Source organism: Prionailurus bengalensis, chromosome B1, assembly GCF_016509475.1.
Source record: "Prionailurus bengalensis isolate Pbe53 chromosome B1, Fcat_Pben_1.1_paternal_pri, whole genome shotgun sequence".
Lineage (NCBI taxonomy): Eukaryota > Metazoa > Chordata > Mammalia > Carnivora > Felidae > Prionailurus > Prionailurus bengalensis.
The window spans coordinates 142,126,641-142,153,192 of NC_057344.1; the positions used below are offsets into that span (position 1 = coordinate 142,126,641).

Sequence of the window (26,552 nt, forward strand, 5' to 3'; positions counted from 1 at the left end):
GATGGGATTGCAGGGCAAGAGTGGGATACAGAGAACAGAATGTGACTACAAGCTTTGGGACCCATCCAGGGGTGACTGTGTAACAAGAAGAGAGCTCATGATGGCCTGACCTAGAATAATGGTGGTAGGAATGGAGAAAATGTGTAGATTTAAGGGGTGCTTACAAGGGTAGATTGACAAAATTTAGGGATGTATCATTTGGGGAAAATGAAGGAGGGAGAAAAGTGTAAAATTTCTTGCTGAGCAGTTAGGTGGATATTGACACTATTCATTTCTTCATTCATTCAACAAACAGTTACTGAACATCTACTATATATCAGACGTTGCTCCATGTACTGTGCATACGGTAGTGAACAGCACAGATTATATCTCTATTTGCATGGAGTTTACATTCTAATGGATGGAGATGGACAGTAAAGAAAATTAACATGTTTATGTAAATAGTAGTAAGAATTACATAATGGAGTGTGACTGAAAGGAAGCAAACTGACCTGTTTAGTCAGGAAAGACCTCTCTCAGGAGGTGACCTGAAAGGTGAGAAGGAGCCAGCCAGAGGTAGATCTGGAGAAGGTACATTCCAGGGAGAGAGGACAACAAACTCAAAGGCTCTGATGGGGGAAGACATTTGGCATAGTCAAAGACAGAAAGAAGGCCAAGGTGGCTGAGGCATGGGGGACAAAGATGGGGTGAATGGTATAACTTCAGAAAGTAGGGCAAGGCTAGTTCCTGTTGGGGCTATCCACTGAGGTGACTGAACACAGGACAGGAAGCACCTTTGGGTGGGGGGTGAGGTGAGGGACTTGGCGTGTTCACTTTGAACATAACTTTGAAGGCACATGTGGACCTTTATAGGAAATTTCCAGTGAAGACCCTGAAGTAAGCATCTTCTAAAGTTCCAGGCTCAGTGCAAAGGTCTGAAGATAGAAAAGAGCAAGAAAAACGCCTGTACTCAGAGACCTCACCATCTATCAGCGGTCAATAGACAAGGAAACCCAGGGTTTCTATGGCATGAAAGGCTACTGACTCAGCTTGGTTTAGTTTAAGAAAGGCAGTTTGAGAGGCCACTGGATCTAATGGGTCAGGCTTGAGGCTTGGTGTTCTGAAACAACTTTTACTGCCTGCATATACTGTGAAGTGGAGGAAACGATTTAGTCAACACGTCACTGTACCTGTCTCTATAAGGATTAGGATACTCTCTACCTATGAGACAAATTAGTAGACAATTTAGCTACAAAAAAGAACTCATCAAAGGAGAAAAGAAACGTGAAATTCCATCAATATTATGCAATACTTTTCATATTCTTCTTGAGGGAGAATAAGAATGTATATGAAATTTCCAGACAAACCTTTAAAGCTTGATGCAGTCTTTCAGCTAAAAAGGCAGGCATGCTTCTGGCACAACGGACTGTTATAAAAAGCAAAGTAATGTTCAGTTTCATTTAATGGAAATTGAGTTAATCTATGGTAATATATTTTTTAAAAAGATTCTTTGAGTAACCATACCACTCTACCCCCTCGTCACCACTGGCTTTTATTGAGAATGAAGAGGGGAATGCTTCACCTGAATTTCAAAGGCTTATCACGTCATATTTGCACAGAACGTTAGCACAGTAATTACCTTTAGTCATGAGAAAAATAAAATTACCTGCCAGAGAAACTCCCACAGCAGCCGACTCATCTCCAACTCCCAGACACAGCAACACCTACGCTTACACCGCTAACTCCCTAGGGTGTACCTTTGCTCTGCTTCTAGCATCTTTAACTGCTGATAAATAACAACGAGGCAGAGACCTCATTGAGAAGACCCATCCACTTATGTAACAGTGTTTTGCGTCTGCTCCTTAATTCACATGTCTCTAGGAACAGATTTGGTCTGTGACTGACCTTCTGTTCGATACTCCTGGTTGGCAAGGCCAAGAGGGAGAAGACCTATAGCTCTGACCGGGGCTCAGTTTCGGGAAGCCATTGATATCTTCCAAAAATAACCAAATATGATGAATCACTAAATTGGCTTAGTTGCTCAGTCTTTCAACAAGTCCCAATAAAAATGGCAATATAAATGTAATATTTTCATCTTTCAGGGAATTTACAACCCAAGCGTGGTGACAAACCAATACAAAATTAAAAGACAAAGTAAAACCTAAAATGATAACTGCTTCATGCATCCATTTAGCAATATTTGTTGAGCATATCGTGTGTACCATGGACTGTGCTAGGGGATATGGGAGCATAAAGATGCATCACTCAGGATTCCTACAGGAAAGGAGCTAATCTTCACATCAATTTAAAACAAGTGCCAAGTAACTCAGTTTCCAAACACTCAAGGGCTTACCTATGGCCAGCAGTAAGTCTTCAAAATGCCCAGATAATTCTCCTTTTATGCTGTCCTCAATGTCCTTCTGGCTAATATTTCTATATTCATCAAATGCTAGAAAGCAACACCATAAAAATATTTAAAGCATCCCAGTTGACCACACTCGAATATATTCTGGTTTTTTTATTTGATATGCAGCAAATCAAGTTGTTAAATGTCAAACTCAAAAACTCCTTCTTCAAACCATCAAAAGTTGAACATGGAAGTTTTTGTTGTTTCTTTAAAAAAAAATCATCTGCAGTTGGGGCGCCTGGGTGGCTCAGTCGGTTAAGCGTCCCACTTCAGCTCAGGTCATGATCTCACGGTCCATGAGTTCTAGCTTCATGTTGGGCTCTGTACTGACAGCTCAGAGCCTAGAGCCTGCTTCAAATTCTGTGTTCACCACCCCCTGCCCCTCCCCACTCGTGTTCTGTTTCTCTCTGTCTCTCAAAAATAAATAAATGTTAACAAAAAAATTAAAAAAGAATCATCTGCAATAAAACCTAAACTTCATTGGCCATTTTCTTCAATGATCTCATTCTGTCTTCTCTCCTTCCCCTTCCCAGGCTGATGGAATTTAAAATCACCTGAAAGGTTAAGTGAAAAATGATTTATCTAGGGCAATGGGCTACTTTTAAATTATAGCAGCACCTGGGAACAACAGTGTGGTCATTAGTCAAATATGTTTTATCTGCTAATGAAATCTTAATTATGAAGATTTCTTTCTGCTGAGTAAGTCATCCCCAAAGGCAGCATGGCCTACTCACACTTACCAGAAGGCATTCAGATTTCTTGATCCGTTTTTGCCCCAAAGCAAAACCCACACATATGTCCCTAAGTATGTAGGCATACTTTGTAAGCCAAGTAAATTTTGAAAAAAAAATTTTTGGAGAGAAATCTAGGATCGTTTGGTTTTTATGTTTCAAATAAAGACATTAATAAAGGAACTACAATATACTATTACCATTATTTTATAAAATAAGTGAAATTTTAATGCCAAAATTAAGGAAGGGCAATTTCAGAATTAAAAAGTCACGGTAATATCCTTATGCTTCCTCATTTTTCCATGAACTCAGCATAAGCCTAGTCATGTGCTGTGGTTGCTCTATTGACCGACACCTGGGAGCCACACTCAGCTATTCACAGCGAATGGAGTTCTGGGCTTCTGGGTGCTGTTGCTTCCAGGTGGTTCAGGGAGATACATGAATGAGGAGGTGGGTGCTTAGCAGTTCCATGTAATAGTTGGCCTAAGCAAAAAAACTATGCTCCCCTTTCCCCAATTTGCTTTATATCAGAAAGAGCTGAATATTCATTCTTATCAATGCATTAAGATACCCTCACCCACAATGCCTGGTTTTTCTGGAAACTGGCTAACTAGGGAAGTGGCTAATTGGGTTGGAAGCATTGCCTCAGCTTCCTGAATACCACCAAAATACTCCTCTCTCCTCTCACCCCAGAGGGCTCCCCCTTTCTTTCTCCTTGCCATCTTCTCCCATCTGTTACCTGTCACTCACTAGGTGATGTACTCAACCTGGAGGGGAAGACAAGAGCAGTGTCAATTGTGTCTTGAGTTGGAACACAGCTCCCCCATGTTTTTTTTTTTCCTGAAGTGTTTATACATGCAAATGGAATAGACTTTGCTATTTTTAACTTCATTTTACATAATTTTGTATATTAAGCCAAAAAACATTTGCAAATACAACACAAAGCAAAAAGGATTGTAATGTGAGTGCATACTCAGTTTCAGTTGAGGAAAACTCCTTAAACACAGGATCTCGGTGAATTTATCTTCATCTGTACCCCATCTGTTCTCCCCAGCATTATAGAGAATCTATTGGATAAAAAGGAAGACATAGAATGCTATTATGGACACAATCTCTCTCTCTCTCTCTCTCTCTCTCTCTCTCTCTCTCTCCCTCCCTCCTCCTCCTCCTCCTCCTCCTCCTCCTCCTCAGAGGGTATGGAATGACAAGAGGAGGTCCTTGGTTGTAGAGTTCAGGGAGATAATCTCTTTTCCAAGTCTCTCACTGTTCCACTGTTAGCAAACTAGGAATCTAAGAGGGTGGCTGGAGCCAGAAGAATAATACCCACCACTGGGGAAGGTAGAGGGCTAGGGTGGGTGATGCCCAGCCTTCAGGCTTCTCCTTCAGAGAGGACAGGAGAGGACAGCCAGTGACGCCAAATGAATGAAAAGGCAGTCAAGGGGGAAAAAAGGTTACAGGAGATGTTTTCTTTGCTCTATTACTGACCTGGGCATCCTTTTTGGCCAGCTGCTCATCCACTTTTAGACTTTCATCTCTTCTGCCCTAAACAGGGAAGATGCAAACAAAGGTAATCCTCTTAAATAAAGAAGACTCTAAGACTCAGTATTCCAACCAACAGGATGTTTTAGAGATTTTTTTCTCCAGCAGAGGCCAGGAAACACAGAGGAATCAGGCATTCGGGGCTCCCGTTGTGGCTCTGCTACTCATCAGCCATGATATTTGTAGCAAATCACACAATTTTCTGAGCCTCATTTTCCTCTTCTGAAAACTCAAAGATCTTAAGGGAATGAAAACACAAGCCACAGCCTGGGAAAAATATTTACAAACACACATCTAGTACAGGACTTACATCCAGAAAACATAAAGAGCTCTAGACACTCACATAAAATAATGAAAACCTACTTTTAAAATGGGCAAGAGATCTGCCCAGATATCAGATATACAGTTGGCAAGAAAGCACATGAAAAGATGCTCAATATCATAGGCCATTAGGGAATAGAAAATAAAAAAATAAATGAGATACCACTACATACCTATTAGAAAATGGCTAAAATCCAAAACACTGACAACACCAAAGGATTTGGAACAACAGGAACTGTCATTCCTTGCTTGTGGGAATGCAAATCGATACAGCCACTTTGACAGTCTGGACACGTCTCACAAAACCAATCACACTTTAACCATAATCCAGCCACTGTGCTCCTTGACACTGACCAAATTGAAGTCCACACAAAAACCTGTACGTGGATGTTTGCAGAAGTTTCTATACCTAATTGCCCAAACTTGGAAGAATCCAAGATGCCTTTCAATGGGTGGAACAAACTGTCATATATCCACACAATGGAACAGTATTCGGCGATAAAAAGGAAAAGACTTATCAAGCCATGAAAGACACTTAGCATATTACTAAATGTAAGAAGTCAGTCTGAAGAGACAACATTCTGTGTGGTTCCCATCATATGTCATGCTGGAAAAGGCAAAACAATAGTGACAGTAAAAAGACCAGTGTTAGCCAGCGTTTTGAAGGGAGGAGGAGAAGGATGAAGAGCTGGAGTGTAGGAATTTTAGGGCAGTAAAACTATTCTGTGTGATACTGTAATGGTGGATACATGACATCATCCATTTGTCCAAACCCATGAGTGAATCTTAATGTCCACCATGGACTCTAGTTAATAATAACAATAATAATAATAATAATGTAGCAGTATTCAATCACCAATTATAATATACTACACCATGCAAGATATTAATAGCAGGGGAAACTGTGAGGGGCATAAGGGAACTCTGTACTTTCTGCTCCATTTTTCTGGAAGTCTAACATTTCTCTGAAAAATAAAGTCTATTAAAAAGACAAAACCCTTGAACTCTAACACTGAGGGCTCTGTGGCTAAGTGCATGTGTGCTTGTGCACAGAAACTCAGCACACTACAGAAAGAGGGGAGATAGGAAAGAGGATTGCCGGAATTATTTTGAGAATTGTAGGTGAATGGCATGTTTGGCCGTAATATTTTTAAAGCACATTTATTGCCATTTGCAGACATTAGATCCTTGTGTGTTTGTTTGATTTCCACGTGGTTTCTTTCATTTTCCTTTTCAGTGCTGCTGCCACTCTGCTGTTAGTTTGCCTTTTTATTCCGTTTCATTGCACACTCTGTTCCAGGAAAAAAAAATGCTGACTATCGGGGCATCTGGTTGAGTTTGTGACTCTTGACTTCGGCTCAGATCATGATCTCAGCTCGTGGGTTCGAGCCCTGCATCAGGCTCTGCGCTGACAGTGCAGAGCCTGCTTGGGATTCTCTCTCTCTGCCCCTCCTCTGCTCTCTTTCTTGCTCTCTCAAAATAAATAAATAAACTTGAAAAAAAAATGCTGACTATCAATGGTACTACTGCTAATAAGCCACCGCCACCACGTCTCGATCACTTTTTAGGTGCTATGTACTTTACACACAGGCGCTCTCTCTCTTTATCTTCACAACAGCCCCCGAGGTTGGTACTCTTGTTATTTTGGTTTTACAGATGAAGTTTTAAGGCCTAAAGTAACTTGTCTAAATAAAGCTACTAGGCAGCCGAGGAGCGTGAGAGTCCAGGGCAGTTTGAGTCTAAACACCTGGCCTGAAGTCCTACTCTGCAATTGCCTCCTGTGGAGGTTGTGTGCTCCTGTGCATGCACAAATGCGTGTGTGCTCTTGCACACAAACCTGTGCGAGTGCATGTTTGCAGCAATGCCTCATTAATTTGGCTTTGTCGGGTCGACCTTTAAGGTTTTCACCATTGGAAATAACTGAAACCATAATTAGGATAAACTGTTTTCTTGTGGCATGCCTCACTTCGACAAGTACTATTTCTACCCTCAGGCTGAGACCAGCGTTGGGACTTCGTCACACGTAAAGAGCTGTGTAAATCAGCCAAAAGGGGCCAGTGAGGTATGGCTTAAATTACCTCCTCTCATGTACACATATGTGGTTATATCTCACCCTTGACCTTACCACCTTTATTATGAAGTCATGAGCCTCCTAAGAAGAGAGAGCTAGATGTGGCCTCATTTGGTCACACGCTGACGAATGGTTTAGCAACTCTTCCAAAGGCGGCAAACATAAAGTTGCAGCAATTGTGTTTTTGTTTTTGTTTTCACAAGTCTTTTTTTAAGACTTTAAAAAAAAATCTTTAATTTTTTAAAATTTATTTTTGAGAGAGAGAGAGAGAGACAGAGCACAAGTGGGGGAGGGGCAGAGAGAGAGAAGGATACACAGAATCCAAAGCGGGTTCCAGGCTCTGAGCTGTCAGCACAGAGCCCAACGTGGGGCTCAAACCCACGAACTGTGAGATCATGACCTGAGCCAAAGTCGGAGGCTTCACCAACTGAGCCACCCAGGCAACCCATTGCAAGTCTTTTTGTTTGTTTGTTTTTAATCCAGAGGCTGATATACCCATTTCTGAAGAAAATTTTTCTGTATCATGCTTCCTACTTAATTTAAATACCAACAAAAGAAATAAATATTCTTTGGAGTCCAGAAATGAAAATGTAAAACGAATGTATTATTTCATAAGGAGAATTGCAATCTCATTGTTTTAGTTTGGTTATTTTTAAACTCCCTAGAAATTATCATTAAGCATGCAGCTTATTGGGCAGTTAAGAAAAAATAAAAACTTACATCTGCCAAAGTCAATAGAGCTTTCCGGAAATCTCCAGATGTTTCCGAACTAATGTCATCTCCAAGACTCTTCTTATATACTGAAACCAAATAAGAATAAATTAAGCCTTGACAAACTGAAAAACATTATTACAAAACAGAGAAAAGCTTAAATGTCAACCTTGGCAAGGAGTGAGTACCTGATAAAATAAATCTTACCTCTTTTTTTTCATCTTGCTGGTTCTCTTCTGATACGGACACGTTCTTCTCATAACTATTACCATGTTGTGTGTGGTGGCAGATGTGTAAGAACAGAAAGAATTGCCTTTTTGGGTCAAATCATGGTCCATTTTATCTGACAGTGGCATTAAAATATGGATAATGGAAAAGCTAGTGTGGGCAAGCTGCTAGTTTGCCCTCCAATTACTATTTCCTTCTTCTTCAGTACTAGAACATGGACCTTGAACAGGACATAATTCACACAACTTAAAGACTACATTCTCAGCTCTCCTTTTAGCCCATTGAATCTTCTCTTAGGGAGTGAGCTATACAGAAAAAGAGTCAAAGACAGTACAACAACAGAGAAGTGGAAAGACCCTAAGGAATAAGGCACAAAACAGAAGTCAAGAAAAACCATAAACCATGCAGCAAATAAAAGCCTATGTAGACAAACACCATGTGGTAAGGGGAGAGAAGTTACTTGGTGCTCTCGAGAACAGTAGAAGCAGAAAGGGAAAAGAGTTACTGTACCAGAAACATTAGCACAGGGAGCAATGAATGCCTGATATTGAGGAAGGGACAAGAGGGCTGAGTCTCCAGGTTAATGCTGTGTCCTGAATCTCATCTCCGTAAAGCTTAGCTACACATGATTAAGACTGTTTTCTTCTTTTACTTCTTATGTATCATTAATCCCTATTAATCAAGGTAACCTAAATGCTGTCCCATTCCTTATAGCCTTAGAGAGCTTATCTCACAGAGATATAGGGGCCTCTGCTGATAACTTTGAACTACTACCACAGTTCATACCTGCAAAACAACAATCCTAAAAGCTAGAACTTTCACTTGGCTCTTAAGACGACAATCTCAATCTTGAGGATATTCATTCAATGCATATTTGAATTTATTCCCCATTGTTCTGGCCACTGGAGCTACAGCAGTGAACAAAACCAGACAAAGTTCCTGCCCTTATAGAGCTTACGTCTTAGGGTTGTTTGTACATAGACACTGGACCCCAAAAATCCATCAAGTGGCAAGTCAACTCATGGAGTAGTAACTCTTCTAAGAAATACCCAGAAGTAACAAGTCACCTTGGGATACAGTCTCTGGCTCTGATGACTTTTTTACACGCAAATCTCATTGAACTCAGAGAACCAAATATTTTAAACATCTACAATGCACCTGTTTGTGGCTATTATTAAGCAATTATCTCATCTACTCCAAATTCAACCTTCTATGCCTTACTTTGTGCAGCTGGGATTGGGACACTGCAAATTAAACTTCTCTTGTGTACCCCTCTCCCCTGCCCCAACTCACTGTTAGGTCCACCACTGGGGAAGGGGGAGGGTAGAGGGAGACTGGAAGGCAGGGGAGAGCAGAACAGGTTAGTTGTTTGCTACTCATGTCAGTGCAAACCAGTGAAGGTCTTTAATCCTGGAAGCAGCGGTTGGCTCCAGGCGCCTAGAAAAAGTCACTTAGCATGGAGGGTGCCAGCTCCAGCCAGATGCAGCCCTTTTGCAGAGATCGGAACTCTGGTTCTTTAAATCTCTCCACTGAGCCCCTGAGGCACCAACAGTGGCCAGGTGATACCCCTCCTCTGAGCTTCTAGTTCCTGAAAACTCCAACTTCTTTCCCTTGTTGTTCCAGCCCTGGGGTTTGTTTATACCTCTGTGTCATCCCTGTGTTCCCTTTTAGCTTTTTCAGTCCTCCAAAAAAAGTGCTTAAACAATTCTCTATGTTAAATTCTGTTAAAATGCCTAGTGCTGATTCCGTTTGAATGGAGCCCTTATGAGCACATGAATAAAACAGTCACTTACCTATCACTAAGCTAAGTGAAGGTATTTATGTTCTAATGAGAATTTCTCAAAGTGACCTATCTGACACCCATCTAAGAGCCAGTATATCCCTTCTCTGGACTTCTACTGCAGAACCTCTCTGATACAGAAACATAGAAACTGTGGCTCCCTTGGGGTACTTGGAGGGGGCTACAGGGGGCTGTTGTATAATACAGAATTTGGGCTGGTCTTTGTTCTGGTTCCTAGCTGGTAACTTTTAAATCCTTGGAATTTCCCAAATAATAGGAATGTCTGTTATTCGTGGCAGGTGCCCACAAACCACAGCTGAATTTATGCTAGCAAGACAACTCAGGGTAGGGGCTGGTCCCACCAGAAAGACCAACCATGTGATTTAGAAGGGTTGGGGCTTTGAGCCACATGATGTCAGCCTGACCTGCAGTGAAAGGAGGGGGACTGGAGATGGAGATCAGTCGTGTGGCCAGTTATGCAACCAGTCATGCCTATGTAATGAATCCTTAATAAAAGCTGGATACCAAAGATCCAAGGAGTTTCCCTGGTTGGTAATTACATATCGATGTGCCGGGAAGGAGATACATCCAGAGAACACGGAAGCTTTGTGTTTGGGACCCTCTCAGACGTCTCCTCTGAATGTCTTCACTTGGCTGGTCCTCATTTCTACTCTTTCAAGTAGAATTATAATTGTAAGTACAACTGACCCATGAACAACATGGGTGTGAGCTGCACAGTCTACCTATATGTGGGTGTTTTCAAAAAAATGCAGTACAATTTTGTAAATGTATTTTTTCTTCCTTACGATTTCCCTTTTTTGTTTGTTTGTTTCAATGTTGATTCATTTTTGAGAGCGAGAGAGAAAACGTGAGCAGGGGAGGGGCAGAGACAGAGGGGGACAGAGGATCTGAAGTGGGCACTGCGCTGACAGCAGTAAGCCCAAGGTGGGGCTCAAATTCACGAACCATGAGATCATGACCTGAGCCAAATTCGGACGCTCAACCTCCTGAGCTTCCCATATGCCCCTCCTTGTGATTTTCTTAAAACCATTTTCTTAACTCCAGCTTACTTTATTATAAGAACACAGTATATAATACATATAACATACAAAGTATGTGTTAATTGACCGTTTATGTTACCAGTAAGGCTTCTGGTCAACAGCAGGCTATTAGCAGTTAGGTTTTGAGGGAGTCAAAAGTTATACATGGATTTTGAACTGTGCTGGGGGTCGGTGCCCCTAACCCTCACGTTGTTCAGGGGTTGACGGTATAATGCTTTCTTAAGTTCTGTGAGTCATTTTAGTGAGCTATTGAACCCGAGGAAGTAGTGAGAACCCCTAAATGTGTAGCCGTTTGGCCAGAAGGGCACGTGGCCTGGGAGCACTGAGCTTGTGGCTGGTGTCTGAAGTGAGGGTAGTCCTGTGGGGGCTGTGCTTTAACTTGTGTAGTCATGCTAATCCTGGGTAGTCTGTCAGAATTAACCCTCGGTAGTCTGTGTCACAGCTGACAGACTATTAGGACTTTAGCTAATTATACTGAATCCACATGCTCAACACATTCTCTAAATGGTTCGTCTCATTTTCCACACCAAAAATCATGAGGCTAATCTGAGCGGTTTTTAATATATAATATTAATATACCATGATTTGATGAAATCTTACATTGATGACAATAGTTGGTTCAATAAATAGTGATTGCCAAGGGCAAAATCCCCTATAGCTGTAATGTTATAAATGAGAAATGTCAATGCCATTGTTATGCAGCAGTTTCTAGCTTGGGTCATATTCAAAATTTCTCTGAAAATCCACATTTAGCCCATTTTAGAATGTATCCTCCTTTTTATGTCTTGCCTTCCCCAAATGCCTTGCGAAGAAGAGCGTGGTGGGTGTCTGGGAAAAGCAACATTGGCTCATATGTGTGTGGACAGTGGGAAAAGTAAGCAGAAAATAAGACTACCTGTATAGTAGGCTTGGGAGATCTCCTTCATCTGCCTGCTTGTTCTGGTGGTGAGGATTTCAATCAATGCATGTTCGCTTGTTCCGACACCCTAAAAAGAAAAAAGAAATCTATTTTTAGAATACTTAAAACACTTAATTTCATGCATTTCAGGCTTGATATCTTGTTTTATACAGATGAAAAGAAGTTTTAGTAAATCCACATAAGGTTGCATATTGCTATAGTTTTCTAATTTTTCCACATACTTTAGTACAAAAATAACACAAATCATCTAAACTGACACCCACATTTTCAAGAAAATGTCCTACTCTAGTGTAAAGAATAAATTGAGTAATTGCAGAAAGAAATAGCACAAAGGGAAAAGCCTATGCCATTCAAGATCAGAAGTGAGCATTTGAACACACCATTATGTTTATTAAGGGCTCTGCAATTCTTTTGAATGGGTTTATCCTTCTACCATTGCATTAGATGGTCAGCAGGTATCGTCTTCATACAGGGAGATTTTTTTTTTTTTTTAATTTTTTTTTTTCAACGTTTATTTATTTTTGGGACAGAGAGAGACAGAGCATGAACGGGGGAGGGGCAGAGAGAGAGGGAGACACAGAATCGAAACAGGCTCCAGGCTCTGAGCCGTCAGCACAGAGCCCGACGCGGGGCTCGAACTCACAGACCGCGAGATGGTGACCTGGCTGAAGTCGGACGCTTAACCGACTGCGCCACCCAGGCGCCCCTACAGGGAGATTTTTAAAGGCTCAGTAATGTGTGTCATGGGCCTAGTTGACTTGGGGACTAGTTACCCTGAGCCTTGATTTATACTGAGGTCACTGAATCACACTGTGACTCTATGAAAAGCCATTTACACTAGCACTTGATCAAATAATGTTGACGCAGCTTATGAAAAGAGGCTGAATTCTGTCCCTCTGTGGCACAGATTCCTAGTTGCCCTCAACGTCTCTCCATTTTAATTAATTAATTAATTAATTAATTTAAAAACAGACTATTTTTTAGATCAGTTTTAGGTTCACGGCAAAACTGAATGGACCCCATCTCTTTTACCCTCTTTGCTTATAATAAAACCCTTAATTTATAACTTAGCACATAGCTATCCAAATAGATACTATATTACTCCCTAGCCTCCCTTAGAGCTAGGTTTGTTCATATGACTAAATTATGAGCGATAGAATATATGTAAATATCACATACGATTTCTGAGAATCCTTAAAGAGAGGGAATGAACCCTTCTTTGTCTCTTATTCTTTTTAGCTGACTGGGGTAAAGACATATTGCCTGGATCTTGAGTTGCCATCTTTAGCCAAAAAGTGGAATCTACAGGCTGAAGATGGACAAACCTCAAGATAGAAGGAGTCTGAGTGCCTGATAATGATAGTGCCATGACACCCAGCTCTGGACTGCTTACTTTGGATTTCTTTTGCATAAGAGAGAAATTTTTTAAATCTTTATTGGTGAATCTAATCCTTATTATTGTACCTGTTAAACTGCCCCCCATGTGGCAGCCATAGAAATGCACCACTCAGACTTCATTTTAAGAGAATCTGCTGCAAAGAACATAGTTGGTTGATAGCCTTCAACTGCCATAGCTCTGGATCTGCCACGTGGCTCACAAAAAGGCTATTCTCCCTCCAAGCTGTCTCAGCAAGTGACTGAACATGGAAGGGGTACTGGAGCTGGGCCATTTCTGCCCGGTGTAGGACTTCTCCAAAGGGCAGTCCTTTGCTTTGGAGCTCCCCATCGGCCTGCCATGGTTTTCTTTGAGCTGCCCTGTGCACGGAGGCTCCTCCTATCTGAGCCTACTTCTGTCCCTCTGTCATGAGTGTAAGCCCTGTATTGCCATCTGAAGCTTCACCCAACTTACCCTGCTCTGACACTTCTTTATCCCTCATAAGATCTCCCCCAGGGAGGGGGGTGCTGGGTGGCTCAATCAGTTAAGTGGCCAACTTCGGCTCAGTCATGATCCTGCAGTTCATGAATTCAAGCCTTGCATCGGGCTCTGTGCTGGCAGCTCAGAGCCTGGAGCCTGCTTCAGACTCTGTGTTTCCATTTCTCTCTGCCCCTGACCCACTCATGCTCTGTCTCTCTCTGTCTCTCAAAAAATGAATAAGCATTAAAAAAAAAAAAGATTTTCCCCAGGAAATCTCTTGTGTGTCTCATCCCATCTTGGCATCTGCTTCTTGGGTGCCCATACGTCTTCCACAGAAAAGAAAAATATCTCCTATCTCTGATAAGGAGGCAGAATACAGCTTATGCCTCAGATATAGACTCCTTCCTTCCTCTCAACAAATGCATTGAGCACCTACTTCATTTCAGAAGATGCAGACCAAAACTGATGAGGTTCCCTGTTATGATGGAGATATACCTTTTAATTGGATGGGGGAAAAAAAAACAATAAACAAATAGCAAAAAATAAACGACATAATTTTAGATGGTATTAGGTGCAATTAAGAAAATTAAACTGAGTGAATTGATAGAAAATATGTGGAGGGAAACATTCCAGATGGAAAGAACATCATGTATAAAGACCTCAAGGTAGGAATAAGCTTAGAATGTTCAAGCAGCAGAGAGAAGGCCGGTGTAGCTATAGTACTGAATCGGGGGAGAGGGAGGAGAGGGTGTGATGGGCAGTTTTATGGAACTTTATCAACTTGGCCAGGCTACAGTCCTCAGTTAACTCAATCAAACACAAATCTAGGTTTGCTGTGAAGGTATTCTGTAGACATAACTAAAGTCCATTATTGAGTGTCTTTAAGTAAAGGAGATCATATTAGATATTTCAGGTGGATCCAACTTAGTTGAAAGGCTTTCAGAGCAGAGCTGAGGCTTCTCTGAAGAAGAAGAAATTCCATCTGCAGGCAACAGCTCCAGCTTGTGCTTAGAGTTCCAGCCTGCCCTACAGATTTTGGATCTGCCCAGCCAGTTCCATGATTATGTAACCAATTCCTTGCAATAAATCTAGTAATATATATCTCCTGCCTGCTGCTTCTGCTTCTCTGGGAAACCCTGACCAGCACAGATAGAATTTTTAAGAAGTCAAGAGATAGGAGCCAGACTGTGATGGGTGATGAAGGTCATGGTAAGAAGTTTGGATTTTAAGTATTCAAAGCCATTGGAGATTTATGCAGGTGAATAGTATAATATGATTCCAAAAATGACTTTATAAAAATAATTTTGGCTATTCTGTGGTGAATGGATTTCAAGTGGGCAAAAATAGAGGCAAAAGGACCAACTAGAAAGCTATTGATATGGTCCAGTCAAGAGATGGTGGTGGTTGGGGCGCCTGGGTGGCGCAGTCAGTTAAGCGTCCGACTTCAGCCAGGTCACGATCTCGTGGTTCGTGAGTTCGAGCCCCGCATCGGGCTCTGGGCTGATGGCTCAGAGCCTGGAGCCTGTTTCCGATTCTGTGTCTCCCTCTCTCTCTGCCCCTCCCCCGTTCATGCTCTGTCTCTCTCTGTCCCAAAAATAAATAAAAACATTGAAAAAAAAATTAAAAAAAAAAAAAAAAGAATAAGGAAATGTTTAAAAAAAAAAAAAAGAGATGGTGGTGGTTGAAGTAGAATGGTAGCAATGAATCCTGAGAGACATGCACACATTTCTTTCTTTCTTTCTTTCTTTTTTATTTTGAGAGAGAGAGTGTGTGCACGTGCATGCAAGCACGTGAGCAAGCATGTGAGGTAGGGTGGGGCAGAGAGAGAAGGAGAGAGAATCCCAAGCAGGCTCTTCACTGTCAGGGCAGGACCCGACATGGGGCTCAAACTCATGAATCATGAGATCATGACCTGAGCTGAAACCAAGAGTTGGACGCTTAACCAACTGAGCCACCCAGGCGCCCTGCACACATTTCTGATAGATGGACTTGCAGACAGATTTGGGAGATTTGAAGAGTGAGGGAAAGCAAGGGATCAAAGATTCTTTTGGGTTTCTGACCTAAGCAATGGGGTTGATGATGGTGCCATTTACTCTCAATGACAACAAAGTAGAGAATTTGACTCTTTGGGTCAAAAACCATGGAAACAGAATTAGGATATGACAATATCCTTTCAGCCCAGGAACATGTGGGCTCAAGGTTCCACAACCATTCCCCATTTCAGTATTGTTCTACCATTCGGATAGTATAGCATCAAAATGACATCCAATCTTTCCTTTTTACACCCATGTCTCAAGTGTGCACTGGAAGAAAGTCACTACTCTTGATGACATAGTCAAATCTCAGGTGGAAATGGCTCAGACTGGGCTCATACCTTCATGGATTTCTTCAGCTGCTTCGCATCAAACATGGCTGGAGGAGTCACAAGGGCCACCATGAGTTCCTTAAAGTGGCCAGAGAGATCACCCTTCAAGTCATCTTTCAGTTCCTAAAATAAAGAACCCCAAAGAAGAAAATGTGAAATACTTTTCCTTTCTCTTTCTTTAGAGTCACATAGTGAAAGATAAACATATGTATCAATTCAAACAAAAACATGCCAATTCACAGGGAATAAAAGGAAATGGTGAACTATTTCTAAGGATTTAATCTGCATTTTGTGACTGCTTCCAACTTGTTCTGTTTTATAGGTTTTCTGAAGGAAAGCCAACAGAAAGGGTTACATGAGTGACACTGATAGGAACTGTGTATCACAATGCATTTCCCACACCGAAGATGCTCTCAATACTTGGGTTGGGGTGGGGGGAAGAAGAGGAAGAGGAGCTCTGTAATTCACACCCAGATTCATGGGTAGTTGCTCGATTCCTTGTTTCTCAGTGACCGCTAAAGAACTCTGGAGAGAAAAGGGAACAGAGGACAGTGGCGGTCACTTGCCTCTGCTAAGAGTGTGGAACCATGAGCCATCAAAAGCAGTTTCCTGGCAACAGCAGGGAAAACCCTGAATGTAATGGGGCACCTATTACTTAGTATTGTCCCTTGGCACTGTTTTCACTTATTACATAAGTACAGTCCATCTTCCCTGCTTGAAGGCAGGTAATGTGGTTTTTACTTTCAATATTCAAAGGAATGTTATTGAATTATTATTTTCTTGCTGCTGATTATTTTCAGCTCTGAGACAGAGGCTGGCAGCCTCCCAGACTGCTATGACAATGTGGATACATACCAACATCTACCATGCCACTGGGGGGCCCAGTGGGTGGGGAGCAGGCAAAACAAATGGGAGAGAGCCAAGGGTCACTAGCTCCACTTTAATCGCCACAGGGTGTTTCCTCTCTAAATGCTAAGCTGTTATTACCATCTGTCCTCAACCCAGGACTTCCCAACTGGATCCTCCTTCACATGCTCTCATTCCATCCCACTGTGAGAAATGGGGTCACCCTTCACCTCCATCCTTCCTTCCTCCATATTTTGGAAATACTGAAAGGCCAATGGATCATTCATGTTCCCTATACGTGAGTGTTTTGCCTTTTTGAGAAGCTTGGCAATTCATTAAATTTGACAGACATTTACTGGGCACCTGCTCTGTGGTAGGCTTTTAAAGGTGAGTTAAAAATCTTTACTCCTAGGATATTATACTCTAATAGGAAAACCAGAAATATTTGAAGATAAAATTTCAGTATAATATGTTAAGTATCTGATAAAGTGTGAAGGTTAAATATTAAGAAGGGTGTCTTCATAGAGTCCGGGGGTGTGGAAAACACTGCCAGGAGGTGATGCCTGAGCTGCCTGTGGATGGTCACTATACACCCTCCGTCCTCACCTGGACTCAGCAGGCTGACTGCTCTGTTACCACTCTTTTCCCACCACAGTTTGTTAGCCACAGAAGCTAAAATGATCTTTTGAAAATATAAATTAGTTTACAGTATTCTCTTGCTTACAGACTTTCAATGATTCTCTGTTGTTCTTAGAGTAAAACCTAAACTCTGTAGCAAGACGGCAAGGCCCAGCATATTTGAAATCTCCTCCCCCCCCCCCCCCGCCCCACCCATGGCATCTTTCCCATCTGCTCCCTCTATTCTCCACACTTCTGCCATATTGGAAGTCTTTCTGTTTCTTAAATATTCCCGGCTTGTTTTTGCCTCAGGGCTTTTGCATTTGCTGGGCCTTCCGTCTGTAATGCTCTTCCCCAGATCAAGCAAATAAAAAAACAAAAGCAAAAACAGAAACAAAAAACCAGAATCCTTAGAACTGTTTACTTTCAGCTGAGAGTAAGGTAACACCCTGTCACTGATATGTCTTCACCACCCTATTTCAAGGAGCCATTCACCAGTCACTCTCTACCACACCATCCCATTTTAATTCTTTCATAGCACTTACCAAGATCCGAATTTACTTTATTCACTTATTTTTCTTTCTTTAAAAAAATTTTTTTTTCAATGTTTATTTTTGAGAGACAGAGGGAGACAGAGCTTGAGTAGGGGAGGCACAAAGAGAGAGGGAGACACAGAATCCAAACCAGGCTCCAGGCTCTGAGCTGTCAGCACAGAGTCGGATGTGGGGCTCAAACCCACAAACCGTGAGATCATGACCTGAGCCAAAGTCAGACGCTTAACCAACTGGGCCACCCAGGCGCCCCTACTTCTAATTTTTCTAATAAAATTTTAACCTCATAAGAAAAAGAGGGATCTGCTTTTTAGATCAGTGAGTCTCCAAAGACAAGGATATCTCCTGACACAGAGAAATATCCCACTCCTGACACATCGTAGTTTATTGAACAAATACACTGTGTGGAAAAGACACAAAATGTTCTTGTATACAAGTAAGTTTTCATTTGCTGAATGAATTAAATCTACAATTAAAAAATGTTTTAAAGTTGGAAGACAAATTAAAGATCATCGAAGACAGGATCTACCAAATAATTGGTCAGATAATCCTTTTTTTTTTTTTTGAAAAATTTATGTCTTTATTTTGAGAGAGAGAGAGAGACAGAGCACACAACTGGGGGAGGGGCTGAGAGAAGGGAGACAGAGAATCCCAAGCAGCCTCTGCCCTGTCAGCACAGAACTAGATGCAGGGTTCGAACTCACAAACAAAAATATGGAACGCTTCACAAATTTGCACGTCATCCTTGCACAGGGACCAAGTTAATGTTCTCTGTATCGTTCCAATTTTAGTATATGTGCTGTCGACGTGAGCACTGGTCAGATAATTCTTACCTATGGGGGCTGTCTTGTGCATTGCAGGATCTTTAGTGGCATCCCTGACCTCCACCCACCACATTCCAGAAACATCCCTCTCTCCCACCGGGTGTGATAATCAAAATGTCTCAAGACATTGCCAAATATCTTTTGGGGAGCAGAATCATTCCTGGTTTAATGTTACTGGTCTAAGGCAACCCTCTTTATTCAACAGGTGGAAAAATTGAGGTCCAGAAAGAGCAAATAACATATGCAAAGCCATTCAGCCAGTTAAGAGCAAAACCAGGACTCCTACCTGTGACTGGATACACAGGGTACATTCTGTTACACTTGGGCTGAAACAAAAGATCTGCAGGCATAATCACGTGGGAGCATCCCTGATCCATAGTGATTAGCTCTTTACTAGTTGTCATGTTAATCAAATCATACCTTTCCATATGCTGCTTGATACGCCTGAACAATCAGCTGCCGCTGTGCATTTGTCCTTTCAGTCAGAATGCTGATGAGTGTTTCCTCATCGGTTCCTAAACGAGACAAAAAGAATATTACTCACCATCAACCCAAAGATGCCTAATATCTGTTATGAACAAAGGAAAAATGATCAATGGTTTGAAACAAATGCAGAGAGGAAGGCATTTTAATTTTTAATTTCCAGGTTCTTACCAGGTTGGAATCTGCATTTCTTTGCCAGGCTTTTGGAAAAGAAAATTAATTTGGGGGAGTTTGGGGGAAAGACAACAATTATTGTCCAAATATTCCTCCCTGTATATCAGACCAAGGGAGTAGTGCGAGGAATGTGTTGCTTTTGAACTAGGGTTTTTCCCCCCCTTATGAGGTTCAGTTGCTGTCCTATCACCTTTTATCTCTCTCTTATCTCCATACTTGATGTCAAATATTTTTCTCTAAAAAAAAGGAACTGACATGTATTGAGAACCTGCCATATTCTAGATACCTTTTATTCATGGTCATAGTTAATATTCACTGAAGCTCTGGGCGGTAGGTAGGATTCAGCTGTTCCAAAGATGAAAACACAATATTTAGAAAAGTTATCTCATTTGCCAAAGTCATGCAGCTTTTTAGTAGCAAGAATGTAAAACCAAATCTCTGACCCCAAAACATATATTTCCCTCTCTGAGTTGTACCACTTTCAGACATCCCAGACCCATAGACTTAAGCACCTGTTGTAAGTAAAGGGCTGATGCTGGCCTATTTGAGAATGTCCTCAAGGTCACTATTTTCTTGGTAATTAAAGTATGAAGTAACGTGGGGAGTTGTGTCCACCTCATTTGCAGTGAGGACTACCCCTGGGTTGGGGAGCTCTGAGTTGGCTTATGTGCCTTGGGTCTATATGATTCATGGTATAAAAAATCAGTTGGAACTCAAGGCTCAACTTCTCAGTGTTGAGGTGACCCACATGCTCCTTGGCTATATATGCCAGTGGCCATGGTACATACTCTATATACATCAAGGATGGGGCAAACAAACCATGTACTCGGTTAGTGGCTGGGCCTCCCAGGGAAAGATGCTGTCCCACCACATCTCTGGTCCTGGATTCTTCTATGGCATTAAGTAAACATGGAACTCAATTAAAGCCTAGTTGTGTCCTGTGAGTCTGATGATCGATTTGGACCTGTAATGGCATCTGTGTTGGGGCACGACTAGCCACCCCCAACTGCACAAGTATCTCAGATGCTCCGGGTTGAATTCATTCTCTTTCCTCTCTAACTTGTGTTTCATTCTATGCACCCTCATCAATGGCATCACTATGGATACAGTCACCCAACCAAAGACCCTAGTGGTCTACCCCTTTCTTTTCTTTACTCCCTACAGGGTAGCAATCATCAGCATCTCTCGAATTTGCCCTCTCCTTGGCCCTTGTGCATGCATCATATTTTATCTAGAAACGTCAATAGCCTCCTGACTTGACCCCCTTCCAATTCATACTGCAATTATTGCCTCAGTTAATTCTTAAAAAAAATTTTTTTTGTAATGTTTTCATTTATTTTTGAGGCAGAGAGAGACAGAGCATGAGCAGGGGAGGGGCAGGGAGAGAGAGAGAGGAAGACACAGAACCCGAAGTAGGCTCCAGGCTCTGAGCTGTCAGCACAGAGCCCGATGTGGGGCTTGAACTCACGGACTGTGAGATCATAACCTGAGCTGAAGTCAGACGCTCAAGTGACTGAGCCACCCAGGCACCCCTGCCTCAATAAATTCTTTAAAATGGACCTGATTATGTCAATCCCTCGGTTGAAATCCTAATGGTTCTCTGTAACCTTCAGGATGAAGCTCAAGCCCGTAGCTCATGCACCTGCTCTTTAGGGTCTAGCTTCTGCCTCCCATCTCTGTTCTAATTTTCTACCCCTTCTCTGCATCTCTACGCCTTATGGCCCTAGACTCCAGACAAAGCTACTGCTCGCAGTTGTGTGTAGTTTGTATGCTAGGAGGTTTTTCATCTCTTGCTTTTGCATATCCTCGAGACAGGAAAGTAAAACAGCTGCCTCCTAGTTCAGAGACGGGATCAGACACATGTCTAATGCAAATGCCATTAGGATACCTGATTCTGGACTGAGAACACATAGGTAATGGTTCTGCTTCTGCAACCCCAAATACAAAAATTTGTGAAGAAACATGATATTAAGAAAAAAAAAAGCCAAGCAATAGAATTTAAAGACTATTAATTTGTTCATTTTGACATTAACCTCATGGAACAGTCTACTCAACATCAAGCATAAACAGGGAAAGCACAGAGAGAAAGGAAGAAATGACTGTCATTTAGAAACAGAAAGAAAAATGTAAAGCCAAACAGACAGAAATGAGATAATATTACACCAATAAAAAAAAACCTGACAGTATATTTCATGGAACCTAACAAACTGACCCTAAAATTCAGAGGGGAGGGAAATGGGCCAAGAGAAGCTTTTGCCCTATTAGATACTAATTATAAAATTATGATAGTAACTATGACAATGTGATATTGAGACAGGGATAGGCAAACAGACCAATGGAGCATAGCAGAGAGCAGAAAAAAAGAGAAACTTACACTAGTGGCATTACAAATCAGTGTGGAAAGGATGTATTCTTCAATAAATTGTGCTGGGACAATGAACTAGCCACTTGAGATAAAATAAAATTAGATACCTTTAAATACACAAACGTTAAGTCCAGGTAGATTGAACATCCCAATGTGAAAAATAAGACTGTAAAACTTTGGAGAGAAAACACAGGAGAATATCTTTATGAGCCCGTTACAGAAAAGGCACAATAATAAGTATATCATAAAAAAATACTGGTAAACTTGATTTCACTAAAATTTAAAATTTCTATGCAATACAAATTACTATAACCAATGTTAAAAGAAAATCACAGACTGGAAGAAGATATTTTCATGGATTGTAATTTTAAAAAAAAGTTTATATCCAGAACTTATAAAAAAGAAAAAATCTTGCCAATCATGAAGAAGACAATCCAACTGAAAAAATGGGTAATAGATATGAAGAAATAATTCAAGAAAGAAGAAGCAAATGAACAAGAAAGGAGACTCAATCATATCAGTCTTGGGGGATGGGGAAGAGAGGAAGCAAACATACATGCAGAGTGAGATACAATTTTAGAGCCACTCAGTTGGGAAAACAGAACAGTGTGACCTTAGCAAGTATTGGTGAGAATATGGAGCAAGACTAAGTCTCATGTACTGCTAGTTAGGAATGTTAATTTGCATATTATTTTAGAGAGCAGTTTGGCAAAATTTCTAGTTAATTTGAAGATGAACATCTTCAACTCTGAATTCCATTTGTTATGTTCTAGAGAAATGCTAGCAAATGTGCACAAGACGTACACAGGAATATTCAATGCAGCATTTTTATACTGTAATAGAAAAGAATTGTAGGCAGTTTACATGTTCCATCAATATCCCATCTTATGATCTAATAATTCAATAGACTACTATGCAAGTAAAGTTAATGAAGCAGAGCTAAACATATCAACATGGATAAATCTCAAAAACATAATATTAAGAGGGGCGCCTAGGTGGCTCAGCTGGCTAAGCATCAGACTTTGGCCCAGGTCATGATCTCACAGTTCATGGGTTTGAGCCCCGCGTTGGGGTCTGTGCTGACAGCTCAGAGCCTGGAGCCTGTTTCAGATTCTGTGTCTCCCTCTCCCTCTGTCCCTCCTCTGCTTGCGCTCTCTTTCTGTCTCAAAAATGAATAAACATTTTTAAAAAATTAAAAAAAAATGTTAACAGACAAAAAGAAGTTGCAGAAGAATGTACATATAATACACAACATGGTTCCAATTTATACTGTTTGAGACCATAGAAAACAATACATACATACATACACATGTAGTTACAGAATTAAGTTTCACGAGAATACACTCTAGTTTAGGATGGTGAGAAAAATGAGCAGAAAAATAGAGAAACTTACAAGACAGAAGTGGCATTACAAATCAGTGTGGAAAGGGAATTGAGGAGGAAAGAGATCCAGGAAGAATCAGCAGGGATGGTATCTGTAATGATTCATTACGATGACCATTCTTGTTGGTCCATGGTGATGGTAGTGTTTCCTATTAAGTAAATATGGCAAATATTAAGATTTAATAAAACTGGGTGTCCCATACATTTTTCCTTATTATTTCACATTTTTTAAAAGTCCTTACGATTTCTAAATTTTTTTTTTTTTTTAGTGTTTATTTATTTTTGAGACAGAGACAGAGCCTGAGCAGGGGAGGGGCAGAGAGAGAGCGAGACATAGAATCTGAAGCAGGCTTCAGGCTCCAAGCTGTCAGCACAGAGCCTGATGCAGGGCTTGAACTCACAAGCCCACGAGATCATGACCTGAGCTGGTCGGACGCTTAACCAACCGAGCCACCCAGGCGCTCCAGTCCTTACAATTTCTATAGTCAAGTAACCCAACTTGGGCAAATTGAATCATGCACTTTTATTTTTTATTTTATTTTTTTAAATATTAAAAAATATTTTTTTAGTTTATTTATTTATTTTGAGAGAGAGAGAGAGAGAGAGAGAGAGAGAGAGAGAGAGAGCACAAGTGGGGTAAGGACAGAAAGAGGGAGAGAACTCCAAGAGAGGCTTTGCACTGTTAGCACAGAGCCAGATGTGGGGCTTGAACTCACAAACCGTGAGATCATGACCTGAGCCAAAATCAAGAGTCAGACACTTAACTGACTAAGCCACCCAGGTACCCCTGAACCAATGCACTTAAATTGTAACTTTCTTGATTTGCTTCAACATAAAGAGAGGAATTACAAAGCAGTACTGACCGATTCCTCTGATTGCCTTGCGAATCGCTTCAGCATCCACTGATGGGCTGAAGCCCGGATAATCTTGCATTGTCCCTCGGTGTCCAACCTGGAAGGAAATATTTCGAAGTGCCACTAGTTCAAAATGACCTCTTTGTTTGTATTATGTACATTCCCACATGCACATTGGAAGCATAACAAACCCATAATTTGCAACAACTTCCTTTCTCTTCAGGAGTGGTTCAGGAGACTCTCCCATCCCCAGACAGGCAGGCAATGTGACATTTGCTACATATACAAAGAGGCCTTTCATTTTTCCCCTCTGGTGTAACAAATTAGAAATATACAACATTTGTTCTCTAGAACAATAAATTATGTTAATCCTGGTTACTCCGAAAAATATTTGCTATAAAGTGGCATCTGCGTGAAAGCAATGAGAGAGAATTTCCTGCATCCTCTTTGTTTTCAAGTGAGAGCTCAAGGCTTTTCACTACATCTAACACAGAAGTAACTGTGGTTTACAGACTTCAAGATGTTTTCATTAATGCTGACCACTGTCCTTGGGGAACCTTACACTAAAGGATCCACAAATGAAAACCCCATTAGGACTGTGTGTTCTTAAGCTTTGTTTAAAGGATTGCAGCTGATAAACTCTGAAAGCCATTAACATAAACCTTCAGGAATAGCATGGAAATGAAAAATGCCATGATACTAATTTTAAACACACAAATTAGAAATACATCAGTAAACTGGGAAAGACCATTTTACAGAAAGGATAAAATATCTTAAAACTGCTTAAGAGACTGTACAACAGCCACAAAGATGTTGAGAAAAATCCAAGTAAACATGTATTTATATGTTATTTCCTAACTCTTGGAATAAAAACGTGTCTTTACAGTAATAATGTTTTCTTTCTAAGTTGATTTTCCTATCCTGTTACTGAATAATATTGGTTCTGTTGTCTTGTGCTAACATGGCTTCATTTAGGCTCTCCTGAAGTGTTTAATATTTTCACAATTGGACATTATCTTGCCACATTAAAGTGAATGGAAAATTAATGTTCTGGCACAGTAAAAAATGAGAAGCCACTGATTCAGTACATTAGGTTGAACAATTTGTTTCAGTACGATCAAACACTGTTTATTTAATCTGAAAGCATCCAAAATAAGGAATTCTAATTCTAAAAGAGTGTTTATAACAGGTTAGAAACTAGTTGTGAATGTGTCTGATCTAATGGCACCTGTAAGAAATCAGTCACTTCAATATAATCTTTGGAGAATCATTTCTCCAAGGCTTAGTAAATATTTTATGGACTCACAGAGCCAATTGGCTTCATTTCAGTTCTATCCATCTAGGAACTTTTATGTTGATCTTATCTAAATATCTGGCATTTTAGAAGATCTACCACAATATTGGAGCATTTGAGTGCTTCACACCCAGCACTGTGCTAGGCACCTAATAGATATGTTAATATGACCTGCACAACAGCTCTGATAAATGAGTAAGAATGACCCATTTCACATATAAGATACCAATGTTTAAGAAGATTGGAGGGGTTGAGCATTTAAGACTTGATTTCGGCTCAGGTCATGATCCTAGGGTCGTGGGATCAAGCCCCGAGTCAGGCTCCATACTGAGCCTGGAGTCTACTTAAGATTCTCTCTCTCTCTCTCTCTCTCTCTCTCTCTCTCTCTCTCTCTCGGAACCTGGGTGGCTCAGTCGGTTAAGCGTCTGACTTCAGCTCAGGTCATGATCTCATGGCATGAGTTCAAGCCCTGCGTTAGGCTCTGTGCTGACAGCTCAGAGCCTGGAGCCTGCTTCAGATTCTGTGTCTCTCTCTCTCTCTCTCTCTCTGCCCCTCCCCTGCTCACACTGTGTCTCTGCCTAAAATACATAAACATTAACAAAATTTTTTTTTAAAAGAAACAGATTCTCTCTTGGGGAGCCTGGGTGGCTCAGTCGGTTAAACGTCTGACTTTGGCTCAGGTCATGATCTCATGGGTCATGAGTTCGAGCCCCACATCAGGCTCTGTGCTGACAGCTCAGAGCCTGGAGCCTGCTTCAGATTCTGTGTCTTCCTCTCTCTCTGCCCCTCTCCCACTCATGCTCTGTCTCTCTGCCTTTCAAAAATAAATAAATGTTAAAAAAAAAAAAGCTTCTCTCTCTAACCCCCCCTTGGCAAATTTGCTCAAACTCACACAGCTAATTAAGCAGCAGAACCTGAATTTGAATGCAGTCATGACCATTCCAGCCTACTCCTAGTCATTCTGGAAATGTAATGTCTGTATTACCTGGGGTGATTCTTTAAAATGCATTTGACCAGGTCCCTCATTAGACATACTGAACCATATAGGAATGAGGTGTTAAGGTAGACTCTACGCGTTTAAGAAGTTCCCTGGTGGTTTTGTACCACACATGTCTGTTTCTGAAAACTAGAAGGCAAAACTGCAACCAGATTCTAATTGTTCATGAAAACTCAAGGTTTGCATTCTAGCCTTG

General features: G+C 41.1%; 1 protein-coding gene, 1 long non-coding RNA gene and 1 other non-coding gene across 5 annotated transcripts in view; 1 reads left to right on the forward strand and 2 right to left on the reverse strand.

Moving 5' to 3' along the window:
- Positions 1-26,552, reverse strand: part of ANXA3 (annexin A3) — a 53,734-nt gene that overhangs the window by 8,916 nt on the left and 18,266 nt on the right. For all 3 annotated transcript variants that reach the window (XM_043572401.1, XM_043572400.1, XM_043572399.1), the window contains 9 exons: positions 24,075-24,162; positions 19,227-19,321; positions 15,977-16,090; positions 11,724-11,814; positions 7,769-7,848; positions 4,603-4,659; positions 4,091-4,184; positions 2,333-2,428; positions 1,347-1,405 (listed from right to left, as the gene is read on the reverse strand). In XM_043572401.1, the coding sequence (XP_043428336.1) occupies positions 1,347-1,405; positions 2,333-2,428; positions 4,091-4,184; positions 4,603-4,659; positions 7,769-7,848; positions 11,724-11,814; positions 15,977-16,090; positions 19,227-19,321; positions 24,075-24,162 (774 nt within the window). The remainder of the gene's footprint in view (positions 1-1,346; positions 1,406-2,332; positions 2,429-4,090; positions 4,185-4,602; positions 4,660-7,768; positions 7,849-11,723; positions 11,815-15,976; positions 16,091-19,226; positions 19,322-24,074; positions 24,163-26,552) is intronic.
- LOC122478753 lies at positions 10,361-13,591 on the forward strand. Its single transcript, XR_006296163.1, has 2 exons — positions 10,361-10,460; positions 12,987-13,591. It is a non-coding gene; the product is annotated as an uncharacterized LOC122478753 (long non-coding RNA).
- On the reverse strand, positions 18,691-18,797 carry LOC122479202. The gene has a single exon (XR_006296269.1). It is a non-coding gene; the product is annotated as a U6 spliceosomal RNA (small nuclear RNA).